Raw genomic sequence first — 22,205 nt, 5'->3', positions numbered from 1 at the left:
ACACGGTGTCCTAATGCACATAGTATCATAGTAATAAATAAGATGCAATATGTACAAATACAGTAAGGAAAATAAGTATTTGAACACCCTGCTATTTTGCAAGTTCTCCCACTTAGAAATCATGGAGGGGTCTAAAATTGACATCGTAGGTGCATGTCCACTGTGAGAGACATAATCTAAAAAAAACAAATCCAGAAATCACAATATATCATTTTTTAACTATTTATTTGTATGATACAGCTGCAAATAAGTATTTGAACACCTGTCTATAAGCTAGAATTCTGACCCTCAAAGACCTGTTAGTCTGCCTTTAAAATGTCCACCTCCACTACATTTATTATCCTAAATTAGATGCACCTGTTTGAGGTCGTTAGCTGCATAAAGACACCTGTCCACCCCATACAATCAGTAAGAATCCAACTACTAACATGGCCAAGACCAAAGAGCTGTCCAAAGACACTAGAGACAAAATTGTACACCTCCACAAGGCTGGAAAGGGCTACGGGGAAATTGCCAAGCAGCTTGGTGAAAAAAGGTCCACTGTTGGAGCAATCATTAAAAAATGGAATAAGCTAAACATGACTATCAATCTCCCTCGGACTGGGGCTCCATGCAAGATCTCACCTCGTGGGGTCTCAATGATCCTAAGGAAGGTGAGAAATCAGCCCAGAACTACACAGGAGGAGCTGGTCAATGACCTGAAAAGAGCTGGGACCACCGTTTCCAAGGTTACTGTTAGTAATACACTAAGACGTCATGGTTTGAAATCATGCATGGCACGGAAGGTCCCCCTGCTTAAACCAGCACATGTCCAGGAACGTCTTAAGTTTGCCAATGACCATTTGGATGATCCAGAGAAGTCATGGGAGAAAGTCATGTGGTCAGATAAGACCAAAATAGAACATTTGGGTCATAATTCCACCCCAAGTACCATCCCAAGAACACCATCCCTACTGTGAAGCATGGGGGTGGTAGCATCATGCTTTGGGGGTGTTTTTCTGCACATGGGACAGGGCGACTGCACTGTATTAAGGAGAGGATGACCGGGGCCATGTATTGCGAGATTTTGGGGAACAACCTCCTTCCCTCAGTTAGAGCATTGAAGATGGGTCGAGGCTGGGTCTTCCAACATGACAATGACCCGAAGCACACAGCCAGGATAACCAAGGAGTGGCTCTGTAAGAAGCATATCAAGGTTCTAGCATGGCCTAGCCAGTCTCCAGACCTAAACCCAATAGAGAATCTTTGGAGGGAGCTCAAACTCCGTGTTTCTCAGCAACAGGCCAGAAACCTGATTGATCTAGAGAAGATCTGTGTGGAGGAGTGGGCCGAAATCCCTCCTGCAGTGTGTGCAAACCTGGTGAAAAACTACAGCAAACGTTTGACCTCTGTAATTGCAAACAAAGGCTACTGTACCAAATATTAACATTGAATTTCTCAGGTGTTCAAATACTTATTTGCAGCTGTATCATACAAATAAATAGTTAAAAAATCATACATTGAAATTTCTGATTTTTTTTTTAGATTATGTCTCTCACAGTGGACATGCACCTACGATGACAATTTCAGACCCCTCCATGATTTCTAAGTGGGAGAACTTGCAAAATAGCAGGGTGTTCAAATACTTATTTTCCTCACTGTATCATAACAATAAAAGCGTTGCACACACCATTTAATAAAGAAGTATACACTATATGAACAACAGGTTTGTGGACACCTGACCATTAAATTCATGTGTGCATCTTGAACATCTTATTCAACATTTAGACTCCATATGTTGTTATAATAACCTCTACTTTTCTGGGAAGATGTTTAACTGAATTTTGGAGTGTGGTTGTGGAGATTTCTGCTCATTCAGCTAAAAGGGTGGTAGTAAAGTCAGGTACTGATGTAGGTTAAAGAGGCCTGGGGTGCAGTCAGCGTTTCACTTCATCCCAAAGGTGTTTAATAGAATTGAGTTCAGAGCTTTATAATAGGACACTGAAGATCTTCTATTCCAAACCATGTAGACCATATATTCATGGAACTGGCTTTGTGCAAAAGGGCATTGCCATGCTAGAACAGGTTTGGGTCTCCTAGTTCAAGTAAAGGAAAAAATGTATAAATCCAAAGACATACTATACAATCATGTGCTAACAAATTTGCTGTAACAGTTTGGGGAAGAACCACATCTGGTTCGAACATCTAGGTGATTCCAATGATCTAGAAATGTAATATATGAGTTCTAGGCAAAAGTATTTTGGATGATTGTATTTCTACAACTTTTGACATCTTTATTTGAACAAAATGCTGTTTGAAATGTACTCAAGCATACTCAAATGTACTCAACAAAACAGTTATTTAGATTTATGAAAGAACAATTCATATTCACTAAGGTGTACAGTATTTTGGGTACCAAAAAAAAAAAAAGAATTATCTAGTTAAAAAAAAGGTTAAATTTCTAAAGACTTGTTTAATATACAGTCGGGCTCAAGAGCTTACTATCTAAATCTCAGCAGATTGACATAATTTATGCACATCGATTTCTAAAAGTCCTTTAAATGTTTGATGGTCATGCTAACAGCAGGTGTGTGTGTGTGTGTGTGTGTGTGTGTGTGTGTGTGTGTGTGTGTGTGCACAGTTGTGAATATTTCACCTTGAACAGAATGACTCAAAAAAGCTTGAGGGCTTAACAGTCCTGGACTCAAAGATCGTGTCTTCAGAGTATACAGATAATGAATGTTTGGTATGTCCAAAACAACTGGTCTAAAGCTTGATCAGGTCAAACTATTAAATAAAATGTATTAAATTAATAAATAATAAATAACAATAATAATGATGATAATGAAGATGATGAACAAACAAACAAATTAACAAAGCTGTTAAATCAGACTAGTTAAGATACATTCCTACATAACAAAATAAATCACTGTTGAATTCGATCCTTCTCTGCTTTGTGTTACGCCTTTTGCATGCGATAAACACTCTCGCTGAGTTACTACAATTACCACATGACCATTTTCATTCGAAATGCTGATACTCTATTCAATTCTTCGGCTGTATTTGAAGTGCTACAGGGCTAGTCCTGACATGCCATCCTGATGTTTGACACGCTCGATCGAGTGTGTTATCTCTCATTGTACATGTGTATTAAGTGTGTTGTCAGCTTTACAGTAGCACTGACACTACAGCGAATGATACAAGGTGGTGTCGCTTGGAGTGCATCAACACTTGACCCTGACTGAGTTTCAGAGTATGAAGTGTGTGAGACTGTCTGCATTGTCAGCAGGACCGTAAAGGGTACGTCTCTCTAGGCTGCATATGGCAGCTCAAGCCTGAAGGCAAAAGCACACACATGCAGAAACACACACACACACACATGCACACATACACAATAAATCAGGCATAGTCACATGAGGACTGAGACATCACTCTCACTGTCACCTTCTCTCAAACTTGTACACACACACACACACACACACACACACACACACACAATACAAAAAGCCCACTAAAACTAGTCAGCACCTACTGTATTGCCAATGTAAAACACAAATTTAAATAAAAAAATGCTAAAACGCATAATCAAGAACCTGGAATATAAAAAACAATACTTGAGCCTGATATCCGGAGATGCTGCTTAACCAACCTGCTGAGTGCCGAATTGTTTTCTACTCACACGTTCCGATGTTCCTTGGGAGACAAGTTGCACAGTTTATGATTTAAAAGCACACTTACTACCCAGGATAAAGAAAGCTTTTCTGGAAGATCTGGCTCTTTGATTTTTATCAAACATCAAATATCTCAGAGGGGCAGCACTTTGGAAAACATTTGCAGCCTTCAAAGGGTTACATGCCTTTTACAACTGCTCACAATGCTTCAAGTAGTATCTTCCCTAATCCAGTACTATTGTAATTCTTCAGTGGCCACAAAGCATAAAAATACTGTCTTTTGTACAGACCTTATTGTGTAAGTACAAAGGTTAGGCTAGAGGGATATACAGGGATATTTTCGTGTGATTAAAGTCTGTTTATGCAGGTAAATATGTTCATTTTTAGGGCACATTTATTAAAAACAACCTGCATATACAGTAGTTCCAGGATCTGAGTTTGACAGCTCGGAAAGAAAATGTGGACTAAAGAAGTACATAGTTTTTTTGTGGTGCTCAAATGTAGTAAGGCTTGACATGAAATCAATAAACAATTTACACATGATAATAAAAATAAAAGTCTAATATGATGATATATTATTGGGGAGATGGAAAGCGTTCAAATAAAAATCCAATAGAACGCTAGTATGTTGTCAATATATTGCTGCATGAATAGTCCTGGTGTAATTGAACAATATGGCTTCCACCCTCACTGTGTGCTGATTCAGGCTACACTTGATTCAGCACATAGTATTTAACCTTTTTGATGGATGTAAGTTTTTGTTTGTTTTGAATTTTTTAATTAGTTAAAAGGATTAAGCACTCATTTGCCAAAGGGTTTTGATAAAGACCTGCTGTCTCCTCCAATGTTTATTCATGTCTGAACCCTGATGTGTACACTTTCAGTATTAACTCCTCACTATGCACTTTGTAACTCAACACTGAATTCTACCCCTTGTGGTGTGTGTGTTGAATGTTCTTGAGTATTGATTTTTTCAGGCCTGTTCAAAATCAGTGCAGCCTCCTGTAGAAGCACACAACCAAGTTGGAGGATGCCATTGATCAGACATCCAGAACAGAACATTTCGGACTGTTCACTGGAATAATGGGATACTCTACAGCAAGGTGTAACTTGAATAAAGGCAGGGGGTCCGGATGGAAATTTTTCACATTCCAAAAGAAATGTGTACAAATTGTTTGAAAGCCCTTGTTAGGTTCCAAGAAAACATCTTTGGTCCAACTGAAAACATTGCATGGAATTTGCTCCTGGTACAAACTATTGCGAAGTCTAATTCAAGGCTTTTAATTAATTATGTAGTTTAATCGCTACTGTACATAATTGTTTTACAAAACAAAATAGAGACAAACCAGCAATTTGCAACCTGCACTTTCAGTTACTTAAAATTTTTCTTTGGTTTATTTCTATATCACAGTAATCGACGTAAATTTTCAATTAAGCATTTAATTATTTTCCTTTCATTTTTAGTTTTTTTAATTGCAAGTCACTGCCTCTCTCAGCCATTAAGCTGTTTTATTATACATTATCGTATATAATATATACATACTAGAAACTAGACATACTAGATATTATACTAGACTAAACACATAATAAAGAGTGGGGGAAAACCTGGTTGTAGCTTAAATCTTGGCGATACCACAACAGCCTGAGAATGTAAAACTGGCTGTGTTGTCTGAATGGGAGGGAGAGCATTGTTCTCTTCCCTGTCAATAACAGTGACACTGGTGAACTCACAGTGTCTGCGAGTGTAAGTATGCAAAAGAGGGCAGATAATGCTTTTGGGAAGGAACAGCTGATGGGAGGGAACTGGCCAGAAGCAAATTAAGAAAAAAATAAAGAAAAACAACAAAAATGCTCATTCACAATAAGACTTACCATATTCATCACATATTATAATAAAAGCACCAGATGCAAAAAAGAATCTATTTGCATATAGATTGATTTATGCAAATCATCAAAAATTTACCAACAAATGATGTGATCATCTTTGAATTTATCTATGCATCAGTTAGAACAGACTCTGGCACTTTCTAATTACTCATTCGAACCGTTTAAACTTTGTGTTTTCAACATTAGTCTTCACGCATTAACAGCTTACTTCAATGTTCTATAGCACATTGTGCCCATGTCTGGTGAGAGAAAGAGTACTTATATACTCTTATGTACGCATGTATACTAATAAACTCCTATATATTTATGAGTACTAATGTACCCTTATGCAGTCTTTATGTACTCCTATGAAGACATCACACTGTAGACCTTACACTGTTCCTTATGTACTTATGTACCTCAGTTCTAATGTGCCCTTATTTATAGTCCTTATATACCTGTATGTAGTCCTTGTGTAATCACATGCAGTCCTTATGTAACTTTATGTATTCACTGTTTATGTACCCTTATACAGTCCATGTGTACCTTCCTGTAGACTTTCTGTATTTTTATGTAATCCATATGTACCCTTATAAAGTCCTTATGAACTCTTATGTAGTCATTAGCTCCTGTATAGTTTATATGTGTTCTTATGTATTCATTAATCCCTGTGTAGTCTTTATGTACCTTTATATAGGAATTAGTCCCTGTGTGGTCTTTATGTACTCTTATGTAGTTCTGAGTCTTTATGCATGCTTATATACAGTAGTTCGTAAGTCAACATATGTAGTCATCAATCTTTATGGACTCTTATGTAGTCCTTACATACTCCCATGTAGTCACTGGATGTTATGTAAAATAAATCAAATGTATTTAGTGATTTAAAAAGCTCCTAATTACAATCAGTATATGGCAAATTGGAGCTGCGGAATATTTAGCTATTCTTTAAAACAGCAATAAGATCATGCAGAAATAACTTGAAGGAAAGTACATAAGGCTAAAAGAGGCAACATTGCTCTTACCTTGATAGATTTAGCCATCACTGTGTTCGACTGCTGATGATGAGCATAATACAGGCTGTTAGAAGTCTTTGAGTCCTAAAACATTAACATGAAGGCTGTTAGTCAGCAGCACACAGTATGTGTCGGAAATTGCGTGGTGATTATTTATTGCACAATATACAGGAGGCATGAGACTATTATAAAAATGGATGCATAAGAACACAATTTAAATATTAATACATGTATTTTGTAATGACTAACAGCTGCAATATCAAGAACAACAGGGATGTCAAACTCAGATTCTGGCCACACCACACCTTCATTGGCCTCAGCTAATACATGAGAAAAATGAGAGAGAGAGAAAATGTTGGATGGTGTAGAAATGGTGAAACAGGAAGTGGATAGGATTAGTAAGGAGGAAGTGAGAGCAGCGATTAAGAGGATGAAGAGTGGAGAATTGGTTGGACCAGATGACATCGTGGAGATGTTTGGGTGAGATGCAGTGAAGTTTTTAACAAGATTGTTCAACAAGATTTTGGAAGGTGAGAGGATGTCTGAGGAATGGAGAAGGAGAGTGCTGGTTCTGATCTTTAAGAATAAGGGAGATGTGCAGACCTGCAGTAACTACAGGGGAGTAAAGTTGATCAGTCACACCATGAAGTTATGGGAAAGAGTAGTGGAAGCCAGGCTAAGAGAAGAGGTGAACATTTGTGAGCAACAGTATGATTTCATGCCGAGGAAGAGCAATACAGAGGCATTATTTGCTTTGAGAATGTTGATGGAGAAGTATAGAGATGGTCAAAAGGAGTTGCATTGTGTGTTTGTGGATTTAGAGAAAGGGTACGACAGAGTGCCAGGAGAGGAGTTGCGGTATTGTATGAGGAAGTCTGTTGTGGCAGAGAAGTATGTGAGGGTGGTGCAGGACATGTATGAGGACAGTGTGACAGCAGTGAAGTGTGCAGTAGGAATGACAGATTTGTTCAAGGTGCAGGTTGGATTAAAATAAGGATCGGCTCTGAGCCCTTTCCTGTTTGCAGTGGTGATGGACAGGTTGACTGGAAGGTTGAGTGAGTTTAAGTACCTGGGGTCAACAGTGCAAAGTAATGGAAAATGTGTGTTAGAGAAGTGAAGAAAAGTGTGCAGGTGGAGTGGAGTGGGTGGAGAAGAATGGATAGAGTGATTTGTGATAGAAGGGTCTGCAAGAGTGAAAGAAAGTTTATAGGACTTTGATAGGACGTGTTATTTTGTATGGTTTAGAGACAGTGGCGTTAACTAAAAAGACACGGGGTGGAGCTGGACGTGGCAAAGTGGAAGATATTGAGGTTTTCATTGGGAGTGATGAGGATGGACAGGATTAGAAACGAGTTTATTAGAGGGACAGCGCATGTAGGATGTTTTTGGGACAAAGTGAGAAAGGAGCGATTAGGATGGTTTGGACATGTGCAGAGGAGGGACATGGGGTACATCAGTAGGAGAATACTGAGCATGGAGCCACCACGAAGGAGGAAAAGAAGATATTCTTTGTTGGCATATTTAACATATTTGACCAAACAACAACCTTTTTATAGCTTTAATAATTACATAGAATATATAATTATTTATGGTTACAATAATTATATGATATGGAAGTGATAAAAAGCAAAACAACTCAGACAACTTAATTTTCTCATTAACTTGACCTAACAAGTGGTTTTCTCGTGATCTCGACACATGATTTCTCGTGCACATGCACCCAGAGTTTTATGGTAACTCGAATAATAATACAAAATGCCTGCACCCTAAATAATACACTTTATGGTAAACAGGAAACACATGTGGACAACAGACTCAAACACACTTGCAACCCAGAGTCACTACAAAAATAATTAATTAGTATCAGCTAAATAAACATCACCTTATATTGTATTAAAAAATCTATTTCAGGGTATTTGGATGATAAAAAAAATCTAAGAAAAAGACAGCCTGAAAGAATGAATGTACCTGGAGAAAAGTTTACCTGAGAAAGCAGGGCATGCCCAGAGACAAAGCTTTGGTACTTCAGAGGGATGTGGACACTCTCTTTAGGCCGCAAGTACACCTGAGGTGTCGAGCTGTCCTCCTTCATGTGAAACATCTCCACCTCCAACGGAGTGTACGTCTTCGTCAAGTCTTTAAAATATCGCCATTCCTCAGCATTCACTATAACACTACAGAAAGAAATTCAGAAGTGAAGAACAGCTTCAGGCTTTTCTTTCCATTTCCGAACATGTTATTCTGCCAGTAAAGAAACAGAGTGGATTCGGTTCACTTAGGCAAAGAAGAGAGATCTGTCTATTTCTAAAGCTATTGCCTGTAACATGAAAAAAAGATAACATGAGCTGAGAATAAAATATGACTTCTACACTAGAAAATTTCATCCACAAATATATGAAGGAAAAGGTTGCTTGAGACATCAAAGGCTGAACCTCGGGCCATGAGAAAGTGAATGTTCGTGAAAAAAAAAGATGATCAAAAGAATTTCAGGGTTTCAAAAACTCCATCTTGCACACAAAGGACAGAGACTTGAAATTGAGTCTCATCATGTTTTATCATATTCTGTTTCCATAATACGCAGCACTAAAGGCGGTATGTCGTTCTGAGACTCGCACGCACTCCCGAAGAGAGGAAGAACTACAATGAGACATTTCATGGTTTAGAAATAGGAAAGGAGCTGCTGGCAGACATGGATAAACAGGTTCGGCTTTCCAATAAAAAAATGCAGCATCCAAACAGGTGGTAAATAAGATCATTTAAAAAAAAATAAAATTAAATAAGATAAAGTAACCTACAGAAGACAGGTAAATCTGACTGATTACTTTATGATGGCTTGACATTTTAACAGTATGAGAATCTGGTCAAAAATACACCACAATGACAAATGTTTGTGGACACTTGACCATAAGATTTATATCTGGTTTTTGAACATCCCATTCCGCATTTAGTCCCCACCTGCTGTTATAATTAACATCCACTCTTCTGGGAAGGTGTTCCTCTAGATTTTGGAGTGTGGGTATGAAGATGTGGGGGGAGGAGGCCTAAGTTATGCTCAGCATTCCATTTTAACCCAACCCAAGCAATAACATATGTTCATGGAGTTCACCTGAAACAGGTTTGGGCCACCAAGTTCAAGTGAATTGAAAATGTAACGCTACTGCAACCAAAGACACACTATACAACTATGTGGGTCCAACTTTCTGGTATCAATTTAGGACAGGAACACATACATTATGGATAGAATTCAGTGTTCAGTTCGGCTTTTTATTGAAATGATATCAGCACACACAACTGGATTTTGCTATTTTTGTCAAGCACAAGTCATCCACCACCATGCTTCACTCTGGATGTGGTAGGGCTGGGCGATAAATCGATTTTATCGATTAACTCGAATGTGTAGTTTACATCGATATGTTTTAATAAAAATCGTTTTTCTCTTTAATGTCCGCCGACGCTCCCCTCTGGGCTCCCATAGTTTCGAACGAACTCTCCCCCGCGCGTTTGCTATAGAGATACACAAACAACATGGCAGCGAGCAAGCAAAGGTAGCAGTAGCATCAATTTACTGCAGCATCTCAAACAGAGGCATGCTGTCGAGTGGGAGAGATGTAGTGCCCTACGAAGTGAACAAGACAGCGGCAGCACAAGACTGCGCTTAAGCAGCCGCATCCTGAAAATACACGGTTAAGCAGCCGCACTTTGTTTAGTGTTGCGCGTCTAATCGTACACTTCCGGTATGGGTGGTGGGAGCGGTCAAAATACCTGTAAAGACGCTTCAGAACAAAACAATCAGAGCATTTGAATCACCACAATCAAACGCTCATAAAACATTTTTTTGAGGTTTGCTCAATCTTTCAAATAATTCTTATTTAGAATCTCCCTGTCTTTTATATTCTTATTTCAAATTTCAACTCATTTTTCTGTGGAGTTTTTAAGAAAGGTAAAGGCAAAATCACTCCAAACCTCAGGTGAATTTTCAATCATGTTCCACATTTAAACACTCATAAAAGATTTTTCTTTGTAGGTTTGCTTATTTTATGTTATGTTACGTTCTATTTTCACAATTTACAATGGCTTGTTGTTTCTGATTGCACTTTAACCCATTTAATAAAGTTACAACTTTTTTTTGAACATTTTCTTTGTCATATGCAGGTTGATTTTAAGCAGGGGGAAAAAATCTATTTAAATCGCAAATCTGATTTTTTTGTGAAAAAATCGGGGATTTTTTTTTTTTAGGCCATATCGCCCAGCCCTAGGATGTGGATGGCATTTCTATATAGGGACCATTATTGGGTTTCTGCCATATGTACTGTTTTGCCCTTAAAAAATTCTAAATACCTCTAAAGATGTCTGAGAATTTTTTTTTTTTTTTTTTTAAATGTTTGCTTTAAAAATCTTCAACATAGGATTCCAATAAGGCTATGTTTTATAATGGCTTACCTCTCTCTATTTTTAATACATTTTTATATTTTCTTTATCGTTTAAGCATCAAATAACAAACACTTTTAGCACATTTAAGGTATTTAAACACAATCAAGGTCATTAACTGACACAATTAAATTAGTATTAAATCATAGAAACAACTGCTGATCAGCCAAAAAAAATTCTTGACTTGAGCTTAATTCATACACTTTTTTTTGGATGTTAATACTAATAATTTTTTTTTAAACAGCGATGTGAAATATCAAACTACAATAAATATGGGTGAAAAATGCCTCAGGATTGCATATATAATGGCACCGGAATAGACGTAACACGTATAGAGCTGTTTGAAAACCATCATCAAAGTCTAAACGCAACATGGCTTCTGCTCAACCCCAGAAGGACATGACCAGTTCACAGGTTGTGCAGATTCAAAGAAAGGATTTCACTCATATTACAGGTATTGCAGCAACATGCTGGAAAGTGTTCCTCACACCCTATAGTGCTGTCAGGGTTGATATTCGACCTGCTTCTTCTACATCACTACAGCCAAAAAGCAGACCCTCAAACCCCTTTCTTGTGCATGTCTAAGCACTTCAGTGCTATCAAAAGTTTCCATGATTTTTATTGCAAATATCTGCATGACAATCTGCAAATCTTTTGATTTTACTGCTAATTACTCTGTTTTGAGCTGATTGCTTTGATTCAATTTCATTTCAGCAACAATGTGTTGAATTTTTTAATCTGTTTTCTGCTAAAATTCTCCTCATTTTGGAGAATTTTGCCTGCGTTTTGTATAAAAAATGATGATATAGATTAGTCCACAAGGTGCTTATCTGGTTTCTATAACAGCAACCCTGACAATAGTAACAATACAATACAACACAATACAATACATAACAATACAATACAGTAAATACAGTTTAAATCAATGCACTAGCATTGCAATGCATTAGCATTCACCGGATTGTGTACTCTGAACTCTCCACATTATAGACGGCTAATAAGAGCATAACATTAAATAATAATAAGAAGAAGAAGAGGAAGAAGCAGAAGAAGAAGAAGAAGAAGAAGAAGAAGAAGAAGAAGAATAGTAAATAGTCTAAGGCTGGAGAACTAACTCACACAATTAAGAGAAAGTAAAAAAAACAACAACATATTAGCTACGATATACTAGCTACTACAACCTAAATGATATGAGGAACTAATTTGTTTCACAGATGTTTCATAACTTTTAACTATAAACAAATAAAGAAATGACACTGTTCGATAATAAATAAATATTGTAGTCATTATCTTAAGAGGAATAAGACACCTCAGGCTTTGCTTTTATTCGATGATGCAACATATTCCCATGTAATTAAATCTTTTCCTATAATAACACAACCTCTTGAGTTCTATTCCAGACTAATCAAACATGTCTAATCACCAGTCTAAAATGACTAATCACCACAAAAATTCTAACTAGTCATTTTGTGGGGGTGAGGCTTATCTTTATACTGGTCAAATTAAGCAAAGCATAACTGGAAGAATGTGTCAGCAGTTGATAGCCCAGACCCTGACAATGGAGCAGCCACAAGCTGCACACGGCTATCGCAAATGTCTTCAGTCAAGTCTTTACCTGGAAACCTCAAAGACAATAGAATAAAAGACAACCATGCAGTACCAGATATCAAAAGTTGGAGTTGATCATTAAGAGGCTGGACTGGTTCACTTGGAACCAGATGGGAAAAAGGTGGGGGGTCACTACACCAGGGATGGCTCAGAGACTGTTTATGGCAATAGTGTAAAATGGTCTTACAAACCTAGTGCCAGTGGTGGGTGGTCAGGGCCAGCAAAGCCTTCTCTGCTGGCCTAAACACTACCAGAAGCACTGACCTACATTTTAACCTAAAATATAGTGTATGCAAAAAAAATCCTACCTAAGCTCGGTGTCTTCGCACTCAATGGTGACCGTCTGGGGAATGTTGAAAGGGTTCTTAAGCACAAATTCGAAGAATTCAGCGGTGCCGAGCATCGCGTAGATTGTGTGCGTGGTGATGATGGCTTGGCTCAGCATGTTAATGATACCATCCACTTTGCAGCGCTCACGATACGCCTCTATCAAACGCAGGTCTTGAGAGTGCTGAGTCCGATCCTCTTTTCTCCTCTGGAATGGAAGCAGATAAACGAAAAAGAAAACAAAGTCATTGAATAAATTAGAACACAGAAATACAGTGGGGAAAAAAAAGAAATCTTTTTTCATTCACAAACGGTGATCAAGACAAGAGCTACAAGGAAACGATCAATCTGACATCTAAAACACTTTCTTTTATCACTCTTGAAAAGTAGTAAGGAGTTTGTGTGTGGAGTGGATTTTAGGGCAGTGCTTAGTGAAGTGAAGATGAAGAGCGAGGCAAAGATCCAGAGTGCTTTATCTCATATATCATTCAAGTAGTGAAGTAAGTAGTACTAAAGAAGTAAGTGCCAAACTCAGTTACAGCGGAAGAGCAAGTGATGCTTTGGAATATGATGTGAATGCAATAAAAAAAAAAAAAAAAAAACAGCTATGTGAGCAGATTAAAAAGATAGTATTTTCATTCTCACAGAGCGCTGGAACTAAAACGTTTGGAGTTCCACTTGCAAAATCTTTTTTTAAATCATATTTTTTTCCAGAACTATTAAACTATTTGCACAATTATCTGCACTTTGAGAGGAACCAGACAAAACGTAAACCCAGCCTCATCTGGGTGACATTTGTTATACTTCGCTTATTGTCCAGAAAACTGATTAAAGAACAGAATAGAACAGAAAAATTATTTCTTCATATATCTCAGTGATGTTGAGAAGCTGAGGTGAGAAAGCAGAGTCAGCCATAATACAGAAGCACAGAGGGTTAATAGCCTGGCTCAATGGCCCAAGAGTGGCAGCTTGGCAACACTGAGTCTTAAACCCAGAGTCTTAACCACTGAGTTTCCACTTCCTTGTTTATCCCACCTGGTCAGGATGCTGGGTTCAGAGCAAAGGTTCAGTCATGGTACGGTGCTCTTAGAGCAGATTAGTGCCTTGCTCAAGGGTCCAACAGTGGGCTTGAACCCCAGTAACCCAGAGCCTTAACCACTCAACCACCACTGACTTTAACACTTAATTAAGACTTAACTGTTCCCTGTTAGAGGCAAAACTGTCAATGGCAATTGCAGCTCGACAGAATAGTTTCCACTTGAATAGAAACACACAGTAGTGTACAGTATACAGTATGTCACACTACTTCCACAAACTATAAAATGAAGATTAAGGTTGTTTATTTTACTTATATATCTATTTTTTATGTTTTGAAAGAATGTAAAATATTTTAATTATGCCTCATTTATAGTTTCTTGCCATTATATTTGTTTGACTTTGAGGTACTCAAACAACCTGGATGTAAAATAATTGACCAACCATCAGCTCATTATCCATCAGTGGCTACATTGAACGTTCTGGCTTCACCCTGAGAAGTCCATATACAGTGAGGAAAATAAGTATTTGAACACCCTGCTATTTTGCAAGTTCTCCCACTTAGAAATCATGGAGGGGTCTGAAATTGTCATCGTAGGTGCATGTCCACTGTGAAAGACATAATCTAAAAAAAAAATCCAGAAATCACAATATATGATTTTTTAACTATTTATTTTGTATGATACAGCTGCAAATAAGTATTTGAACACCTGAGAAAGTCAATGTTAATATTTGGTACAGTAGCCTTTGTTTGCAATTACAGAGGTCAAAAGTTTCCTGTAGTTTTTCACCAAGTTTGCACACACTGCAGGAGGGATTTTGGCCCACTCCTCCACACAGATCTTCTCTAGATCAGTCAGGTTTCTGGCCTGTTGCTGAGAAACACGGAGTTTGAGCTCCCTCCAAAGATTCTCTATTGGGTTTAGGTCTGGAGACTGGCTAGGCCACGCCAGAACCTTGATATGCTTCGTACAGAGCCACTCCTTGGTTATCCTGGCTGTGTGCTTCAGGTCATTGTCATGTTGGAAGACCCAGCCTCGACCCATCTTCAATGCTCTAACTGAGGGAAGGAGGTTGTTTCCCAAAATCTCGCAATACATGGCCCCGGTCATCCTCTCCTTAATACAGTGCAGTCGCCCTGTCCCATGTGCAGAAAAACACCCCCAAAGCATGATACTACCACCCCCATGCTTTACAGTAGGGATGGTGTTCTTGGGATGGTACTCATCATTCTTCTTCCTCCAAACACGTTTAGTGGAATTATGACCCAAAAGTTATATTTTGGTCTCATCTGACCACATGACTTTCTCCCATGACTCCTCTGGATCATCCAAAAGGTCATTGGCAAACTTAAGACGTGCCTGGACATGTGCTGGTTTAAGCAGGGGAACCTTCCGTGCCATGCATGATTTCAATTTTGTCTCTAGTGTCTTTGGACAGCTCTTTGATCTTGGCCATATTAGTAGTTGGATTCTTACTGATTGTATGGGGTGGACAGGTGTCTTTATGCAGCTAACGACCTCAAACAGGTGCATCTAATTTAGGATAATAAATGTAGTGGAGGTGGACATTTTAAAGGCAGACTAACAGGTCTTTGAGGGTCAGAATTCTAGCTGATAGACAGGTGTTCAAATACTTATTTGCAGCTGTATCATACAAATAAATAGTTAAAAAATCATATATTGTGATTTCTGGATTTTTTTTTTTTTTTAGATTATGTCTCTCACAGTGGACATGCACCTATGATGACAATTTCAGACCCCTCCATGATTTCTAAGTGGGAGAACTTGGAAAATAGCAGGGTGTTCAAATACTTATTTTCCTCACTGTAAATGTCCTTGCAAAAAGATTTCAGAAACACACTGCGGAAAAATCACAACGCACAAATCCCTGTCCTGCAAAATACACTGAGCCTCAAATCTAGTTCGTTTTTTGCTTCATTATTACTGTAATTCTGTATGGTTTACTGGATATTATCTGCTGCAGCTTCCGAAGTCCCTACATATATAAATATAAATGTAAAAATTTAAATTCAACTGTAATTTTCCTCTTACCATATAGCTGGCTTTCTGGTGTGTGTTGGATGTGGTGTTTTCTTCGTGCTGACGAACAGCTGCCATCCTGTCAATCTTTCTTTGTCGCACTTCCTCTGTCTCACCTCCACACTGTAGCCGGCCACCATCCACTTCTCTGAGCCGACTCTGTAGGAGACTTGCCAACTCGCCATCAATATCTGGCAAACGCTGGGCCCGCCTCGCATTCCGTGCTACAATACACACACACACACACACACACACACACACACACACACACAGTCTTATTTTGTCTGAGTGTACTGTATTTATAGCAGCCTTACGCCTGTGTATATATATATTCAGTGAAGACTCCGTCTTTCAAACCAGTATCTTACCAAAGGTTTTCTTTTCATCGATACAAAAACGTTGTATGTTTTCTAAAATGTCGGTAACACTTTAGTTTAGGGTTCAGAAATAAGCCAGTAAGTAACGACTAATAACTGCTTTTGTTAATGACTAGGTATGGATGTTTATGCTATTACTGTACAAACTATTTATTAGGCCTTTATTGGTTATTCTCTTATTTTTCTCTTATAACCCCTTTACATTTGTTTCTGTCATAACCATGATTATTTATTTTTTATCTTTACATAATTTGTTCTTTCTTTAGTATCTTAACCTTAAGTCTTGTGAAGTAAAAAAATCTCACTTGAGAATCTTTCTTTAAGTGTCTCTTCAGAATCGTTGGTTTTACAGAGTCTCTTAAAAAAGGATGACCTTTAAAATATGCTATATGGACAGAAGTATTGGGAAACCTGACTTTTCCAGCCATGTGCCTCTTCCCCAAAAAACTAATTAGGAAGCACACAACTGTATAGAATGTGTTTTGATAGAAGAGGTAGCTCAGTGGTTAAGGCACTAGGATATTGATTGGAAGGTTGGGGGTTCAAGCCCCAGTATCGACAAGCTGCCACACTTGGGCCCTTGAGCAAGGCCCTTAACGTGCTGTGCTTCAGGGGTGCTGTATCATGGCTAACCCTGCTCTCTGACCTTCTGAACAAGCTGGGATATCCGAAAAAAAAAAAGAATTTCAATGTGCTGTTATGTATATGTGACAGATAAAAGCTATTCTTCCTCTTAAACCTGTTCCAGGATGACAATGCCTCTGTGCGTGCACCACGTGAGCAATATGATGTTATTTACATGAAGCTCTTAAGTGGTCTGCTATAGCACCATACTGAACACCTTTGAGATGAACTGAACCAATGACTGGACTGCCTAATCACTACAACCACACTCCTAGTATAGTGGAACATCTATTTCAGGAGAGTGGAGGTTTTAAAAACAGCAAATGGTGACTAAATGAAAAATAGGACGTTCAAAAAGCATGTAGGTCGTATGGTCGTATGAGTGTAAGTAAATTTTCTCTATTCTAAATGTGGGTAAAGTTTTCTGTACAATGTTCTCAAAGGTGTTTTCTTCAATATTAGCATGTTCAGCAGTTATTCTGTGTTTACAGCATCACCTAAGGACAGGGGGCAAGACTTTATCCCAAACTAACAGTTTTAAACCATTCATTAATATCAGTGTTGTGTATTTTTTAAAGCCTCCTATAATCTGTCTTTCATTTATTATTGTGCACATTTGTGAACTGTCGCACTACACAATTCTTTATTACTATCACTCACAAAATAAAAGGAAAAGGTGCAGTACCGTTGAGGTGGAGGATGGTGTTCGAGGACAGACTGCCTCCTTGAAAGCCAGTGGGAGTCTGGCTGGGCTGAATGACATGAGAGCGAGACGGAGGGAGAAGAACAGATGAGTTCGGGGTTTTCTGCACCACGCCACCTGTTAAAAACAAGAGCCAGGCCTGATTCAATTTGCTTTTGACCCGATTTCCTCTCATTTCATTTTGTCAGGTCAATTTGAGATATAATTATGATAAATTCAGTTTAAATAGATCGCTTGAGACAAATAACATCATACACAAATTAGATTTTATTATTATTATTATTATTATTAATTTAATACAATCCTCAACAAAATGGCTACAAGTTCCCAAAGACTTAAGATACCAGTAGGTTTTTTGAGGGAGCTCTCAATATTGGGATATTAAGTATATAGAATAAAACACAACAAGATTGATTCCTACAAATCGTAATCGTTTTATTCAGCTCGTACCAACACTATTTTGTTTTTAAATAAAATAGCATTCTAATTACTTCCACAAGTCAATGTACTCATGCTTTGTTAACATTACAGCAGTCTTTTCTTAACCTACCATACTTAATACTAACTCTTGACTGTCAATCTCTGCAATAAATATGAAAAAAAAAAAAGCAGCTTGTCATGTTAACAATAATCCTCGAAGACCTACATATTAAATACGGCCCTGTTTTAACTTAAAACTACCTGTGGCTGATTCAAAGATCAAACACTGGAGAATCCATCCAAAATACAAAAAAATAACTCCTCACAGAAATAGACTTGGGATTTAGGATTTGCATTATGCGGCTTAATGTGGATTGGCTGCAACACAAGTCTGTGTTGTTCATACAGAAAAAATGTAAACCAGAAGTTCTAAAAAAAAGACTAGATCTACTACAGCACCCATGAATTTGTAGAAAGGAGAATTCAGTAGCATTAAAATGAATAGTACACTATACACTATAGTATAGGACAAAAATATTGGGACACCTGACTTTTTCTAGCCATTTGTTGTTCTTCTCAAAACTTTTACCACAAAATTGGATGCACACAACTGTATAGGATGTCTTTGGAAGCAGTAGCATAACATATTCCATTCACTTGAAGTAGGAGACCCAAACCTGTGCCAGGAAGACAATGCCACTGTGTGCAAAGCCAACTCCAAGAAGAAGGTTTGGAGTGGAGGATGTAGAAATGGCCTGCTATAGAGCTATAAACACAACCAAACTTAACACAATGGGAATGATTTAGGAATGAGCCCCAGGCCTTCTCACCGTAAATCTGTACCTGTTTAGTCCAAGAAGTGTGGAAAAGTGTTTAAATGCACATACAAATCTTATCGCCAAGTGTCATTTAAATTTTGTCTGTAGAGTGTATTTATCATACACTGCTTTGAAGTATCTATCATTAAATACATTCTGATTCTTGTTCACTAGGTCATGGATCAAGAACACCACCAGCAGTGGCAGGCAGTCAGGGCCAGCAAAGCCTTCTCTGCTGGCCTAAACACTATCAGAAGCACTGACCTACTTTTACAAACTAAATTCTAATATTTGTTCCATGAAATTGTATTAATTTATTCCCAACAGTTTATTCTCTTCATTTTGTAGCGTTTCTTTTGGCTGCACTGCTTCCAGTATGTGTATGTGGATGTTAGATTTTTTTGTCCAATCAGATTTCAGCCTCTATGTGCTGCCATGTAAATCTAATCTGCCCAGAACCTTCAAAGTCAATACTGCTGGCGTTTTCACCATTTAGGAAATAGCTCTGTTTCTTTAATCAATCAGATTTTATGTTCGCCTCACAGGGCTTTACTTAAAAATCCATTTTCAAGAAAAGCTAGAAATCATGAGGAGAGGTCGGCTAGCTGGCTTGTCTCAATCCAAGAAAGGGTTTGTTCGCCACTTCCAGACCAGTGAATACGAGCGGTACCACTGGCTTACAGCCTCTGAGGAGTGGTGTAAATTATGGGTCCAGGTATCAAATGCACGGCCTGCCACTGACCACCAGTGTACATCAACTGTATTGGGTGGGAATATAAATTGCTCCACCCTATAACCAAAAACAGAATTTGTTCTAAGCATTTAACACGAGGACTCTTCCCAGGAGTTCAGAAATTATTCATAACAAGAAACTGGTCTATTTTCATTACTTCCTGTCTGTGACTCTTTTCTACAGTGCCTTGGCAGAAAAGAGAAAGTAGGTTGTTTGTATTGTTATTTTGATCAATGTGCCGAGCATGGCATTGGTTCCAATCGTGAGAATGCGCAGAGGAAAAAAAGACGCCGCGCCGTTACTGAGGAAAAAGAAAATGAGATGCAATACCATTAATGATAAAGTGAGCATGTACAGGAGAGGAGCTGCTCAAAGTAGTTTTCAGGTGAACAAAAGAAAAGCGCCAGCCACCTGCGCTTCAAACTTTTTTCGCAAATCTGGCGCTGTTTTCTCTCGGTCAGCTCGGGGCGAACTCGAAATAGCCGCATTAGCAGTATGAATACCCAATGCTCATGGGTACAACAGGAACATAAAAAGCTCGAAGTGTCCCATTGGCTTTGCGCTTGATTACAGCTATTGGAAGGCTGTAATTAGAGCGTATAAGGAGAGCAAGGTCAGATCGGAGAGAAAGCTGTGTTGGCATGCTGCTTTTGATTGAGTAGCCTCTATTAAAAAAAAAGTATCACCAGCAGTGTGTACACTTTTCTTACAAAGTCCCGAGGCTTTGGCCTGTCAAAAGTAGTGCAGATCTGGCAGGGAGCACCAGTGCTCTTTTTCAAACCTAAAGGGATGATGGAGGGTCAACCCTGCTGAAACATTGCTCACAATTAGTTCGACCCTGAAGCTAGTTCATTTCACAAGGATTTTTTTTGTTGTCTTGCCATAACATACAACAAGACACACACAGAATTGCCTTGTGTCCTTGTGAAACACGGAACAACAGGCGTTTATCATCTACATCCGAGCAGAGAGCTGTCACTTTCATTCCGTCCATTCAGAGAGAGCTTATAATCATCTAGTAGTGAAAAACGCCTCCGGGGTTCTACAGTACATACACCTTTTTGAGATTTAGATTCGAAATCATTTGTCAAAATACAATTTCGAAATTATTAAAAGCAAGAAAATCAATTACTCCGAGCGTACGGTCGTCTTTGGCCTTTTTCATTGGAATATATTTTCATGTTTTACATTAAGTCATGCCAAATAAGAAAAGGAAAGTTAATCCATCTATAACGACAGCCATAATAATAAAACATATATATCTTATAAGACATATATTTTTTCATACTGTACTGCCGGATTGGTTTAAAGGTATTTAGCTCTGACAGTAGTAGGCACAGTTTATAATAATGTGTTTGTTCAATAGGCCCTTGCATTATATCAGATCCTCCCCCTCAGGGCTGTGTGCTGCAGGCCGAAGCTCTCAGTACATGCTTGCAGCAATCCAGCACATTCCCATGTTTTAATTCCGTGTTTATGTAGCCATGCGTGTTTTTGTTTTGGTGCATGTCCTGTCTCCATCCCTGTCTTGTTATTAATGATTTTCTCCTCACGTGTCCTTGATTTCTTGATCTTTCATTTGGAAATGTAGAAACACAAGATTGAAAATATATCATTGGATCCTAATTTGCTAAAGAAAAAGGCTTTCAAACTTACAGTACATATTCCCAATTCTACATAAGAAATGACAGAAAGGTGCCTGTTTGATGATGCCACCTAAGAAAACTCATAACGGAAAAAAACACTCAAACCCACGTTTACATAGATTTCTCAACACTGAATATGCTGATATTTACGTTTTTTTCAAGAATAGTCAAGTCAGGCTACATTTACAGCAGCATGTGTTATCTTAGAAATGAAACACGACTTTTTTCTTTTTTTTTGTAGTGACACCTTCTGGCATTTTCTTCCTCCAAAATGCCTGTCATTGTTCCCTAATTTTCCCCCATCAAAGAAATAGGGCATGTCAAAGGGAAAATTAGCGCACAAAGACGATTTTACATATCAAGCTTTCCTTCAAGCTCAATCGCTCTCTGTTGCTGTTTCTCCCTCAACTCTCCCGGCTCGGAGTCTGCCACGCTTATCTAGCTTCCGCAGCCAAGTGGTGGAGGAGCCAGAGGCGGGCGGAAGAACTAATCCTAATCTTCATTTGCTCCATCTGCCTGCGCTCGTTTTCTCAAAGCCTGAACGCAGGTGAAACAGGCGGCTACTACAGCGCTGGTTCATTAAAAGCGTTCAACCCTCGCAATCCATCCACGAGGCATTTTGTTTACTCCATTATACTCTAATTAATTCATCTTTCTTTAATTCCTGAGGATTTGAAGATCTTTTAATTATTTGCTTGTCTGTTTGCTTTGAGCTGAAATTGATTAAAGGAAATTTGATTAGGTTTGTCTTTGAATAGTTGTTTTCAGAAATGCCAGTATGCGGTTTTAGAATGGGGGCAATTAAAGCAGAACCTGAAGTAATTGGCCAAGAGAAGGGCCCATTAGCCATCTGATTCGACAGAAAAGCACAAGGAACATAATATTAATGTGAAAATCTGAAGAACTATTTTAAGT

The 22,205-nt window shown here is 38.3% G+C and overlaps 1 protein-coding gene across 4 annotated transcripts in view; it reads right to left on the bottom strand.

The window, feature by feature from the left end:
• The window catches only part of nphp4 (nephronophthisis 4), a 203,524-nt gene that overhangs the window by 15,766 nt on the left and 165,553 nt on the right, over positions 1-22,205 (bottom strand). For all 4 annotated transcript variants that reach the window (XR_006928342.1, XM_046871942.1, XM_046871945.1 and 1 more), the window contains 5 exons: positions 17,656-17,790; positions 15,982-16,193; positions 12,874-13,100; positions 8,514-8,703; positions 6,539-6,613 (listed from right to left, as the gene is read on the bottom strand). Coding sequence is in view for 3 of the 4 variants with exons in the window: in XM_046871942.1 (XP_046727898.1) it covers positions 6,539-6,613; positions 8,514-8,703; positions 12,874-13,100; positions 15,982-16,193; positions 17,656-17,790 (839 nt within the window). In the remaining variant the exon portion in view is untranslated. The remainder of the gene's footprint in view (positions 1-6,538; positions 6,614-8,513; positions 8,704-12,873; positions 13,101-15,981; positions 16,194-17,655; positions 17,791-22,205) is intronic.

Source organism: Silurus meridionalis, chromosome 17 (genome assembly GCF_014805685.1).
Source record: "Silurus meridionalis isolate SWU-2019-XX chromosome 17, ASM1480568v1, whole genome shotgun sequence".
Lineage (NCBI taxonomy): Eukaryota > Metazoa > Chordata > Actinopteri > Siluriformes > Siluridae > Silurus > Silurus meridionalis.
Note: the sequence above shows the minus strand (reverse complement) of the source record. Positions and strands in the feature narration are given on the sequence as shown.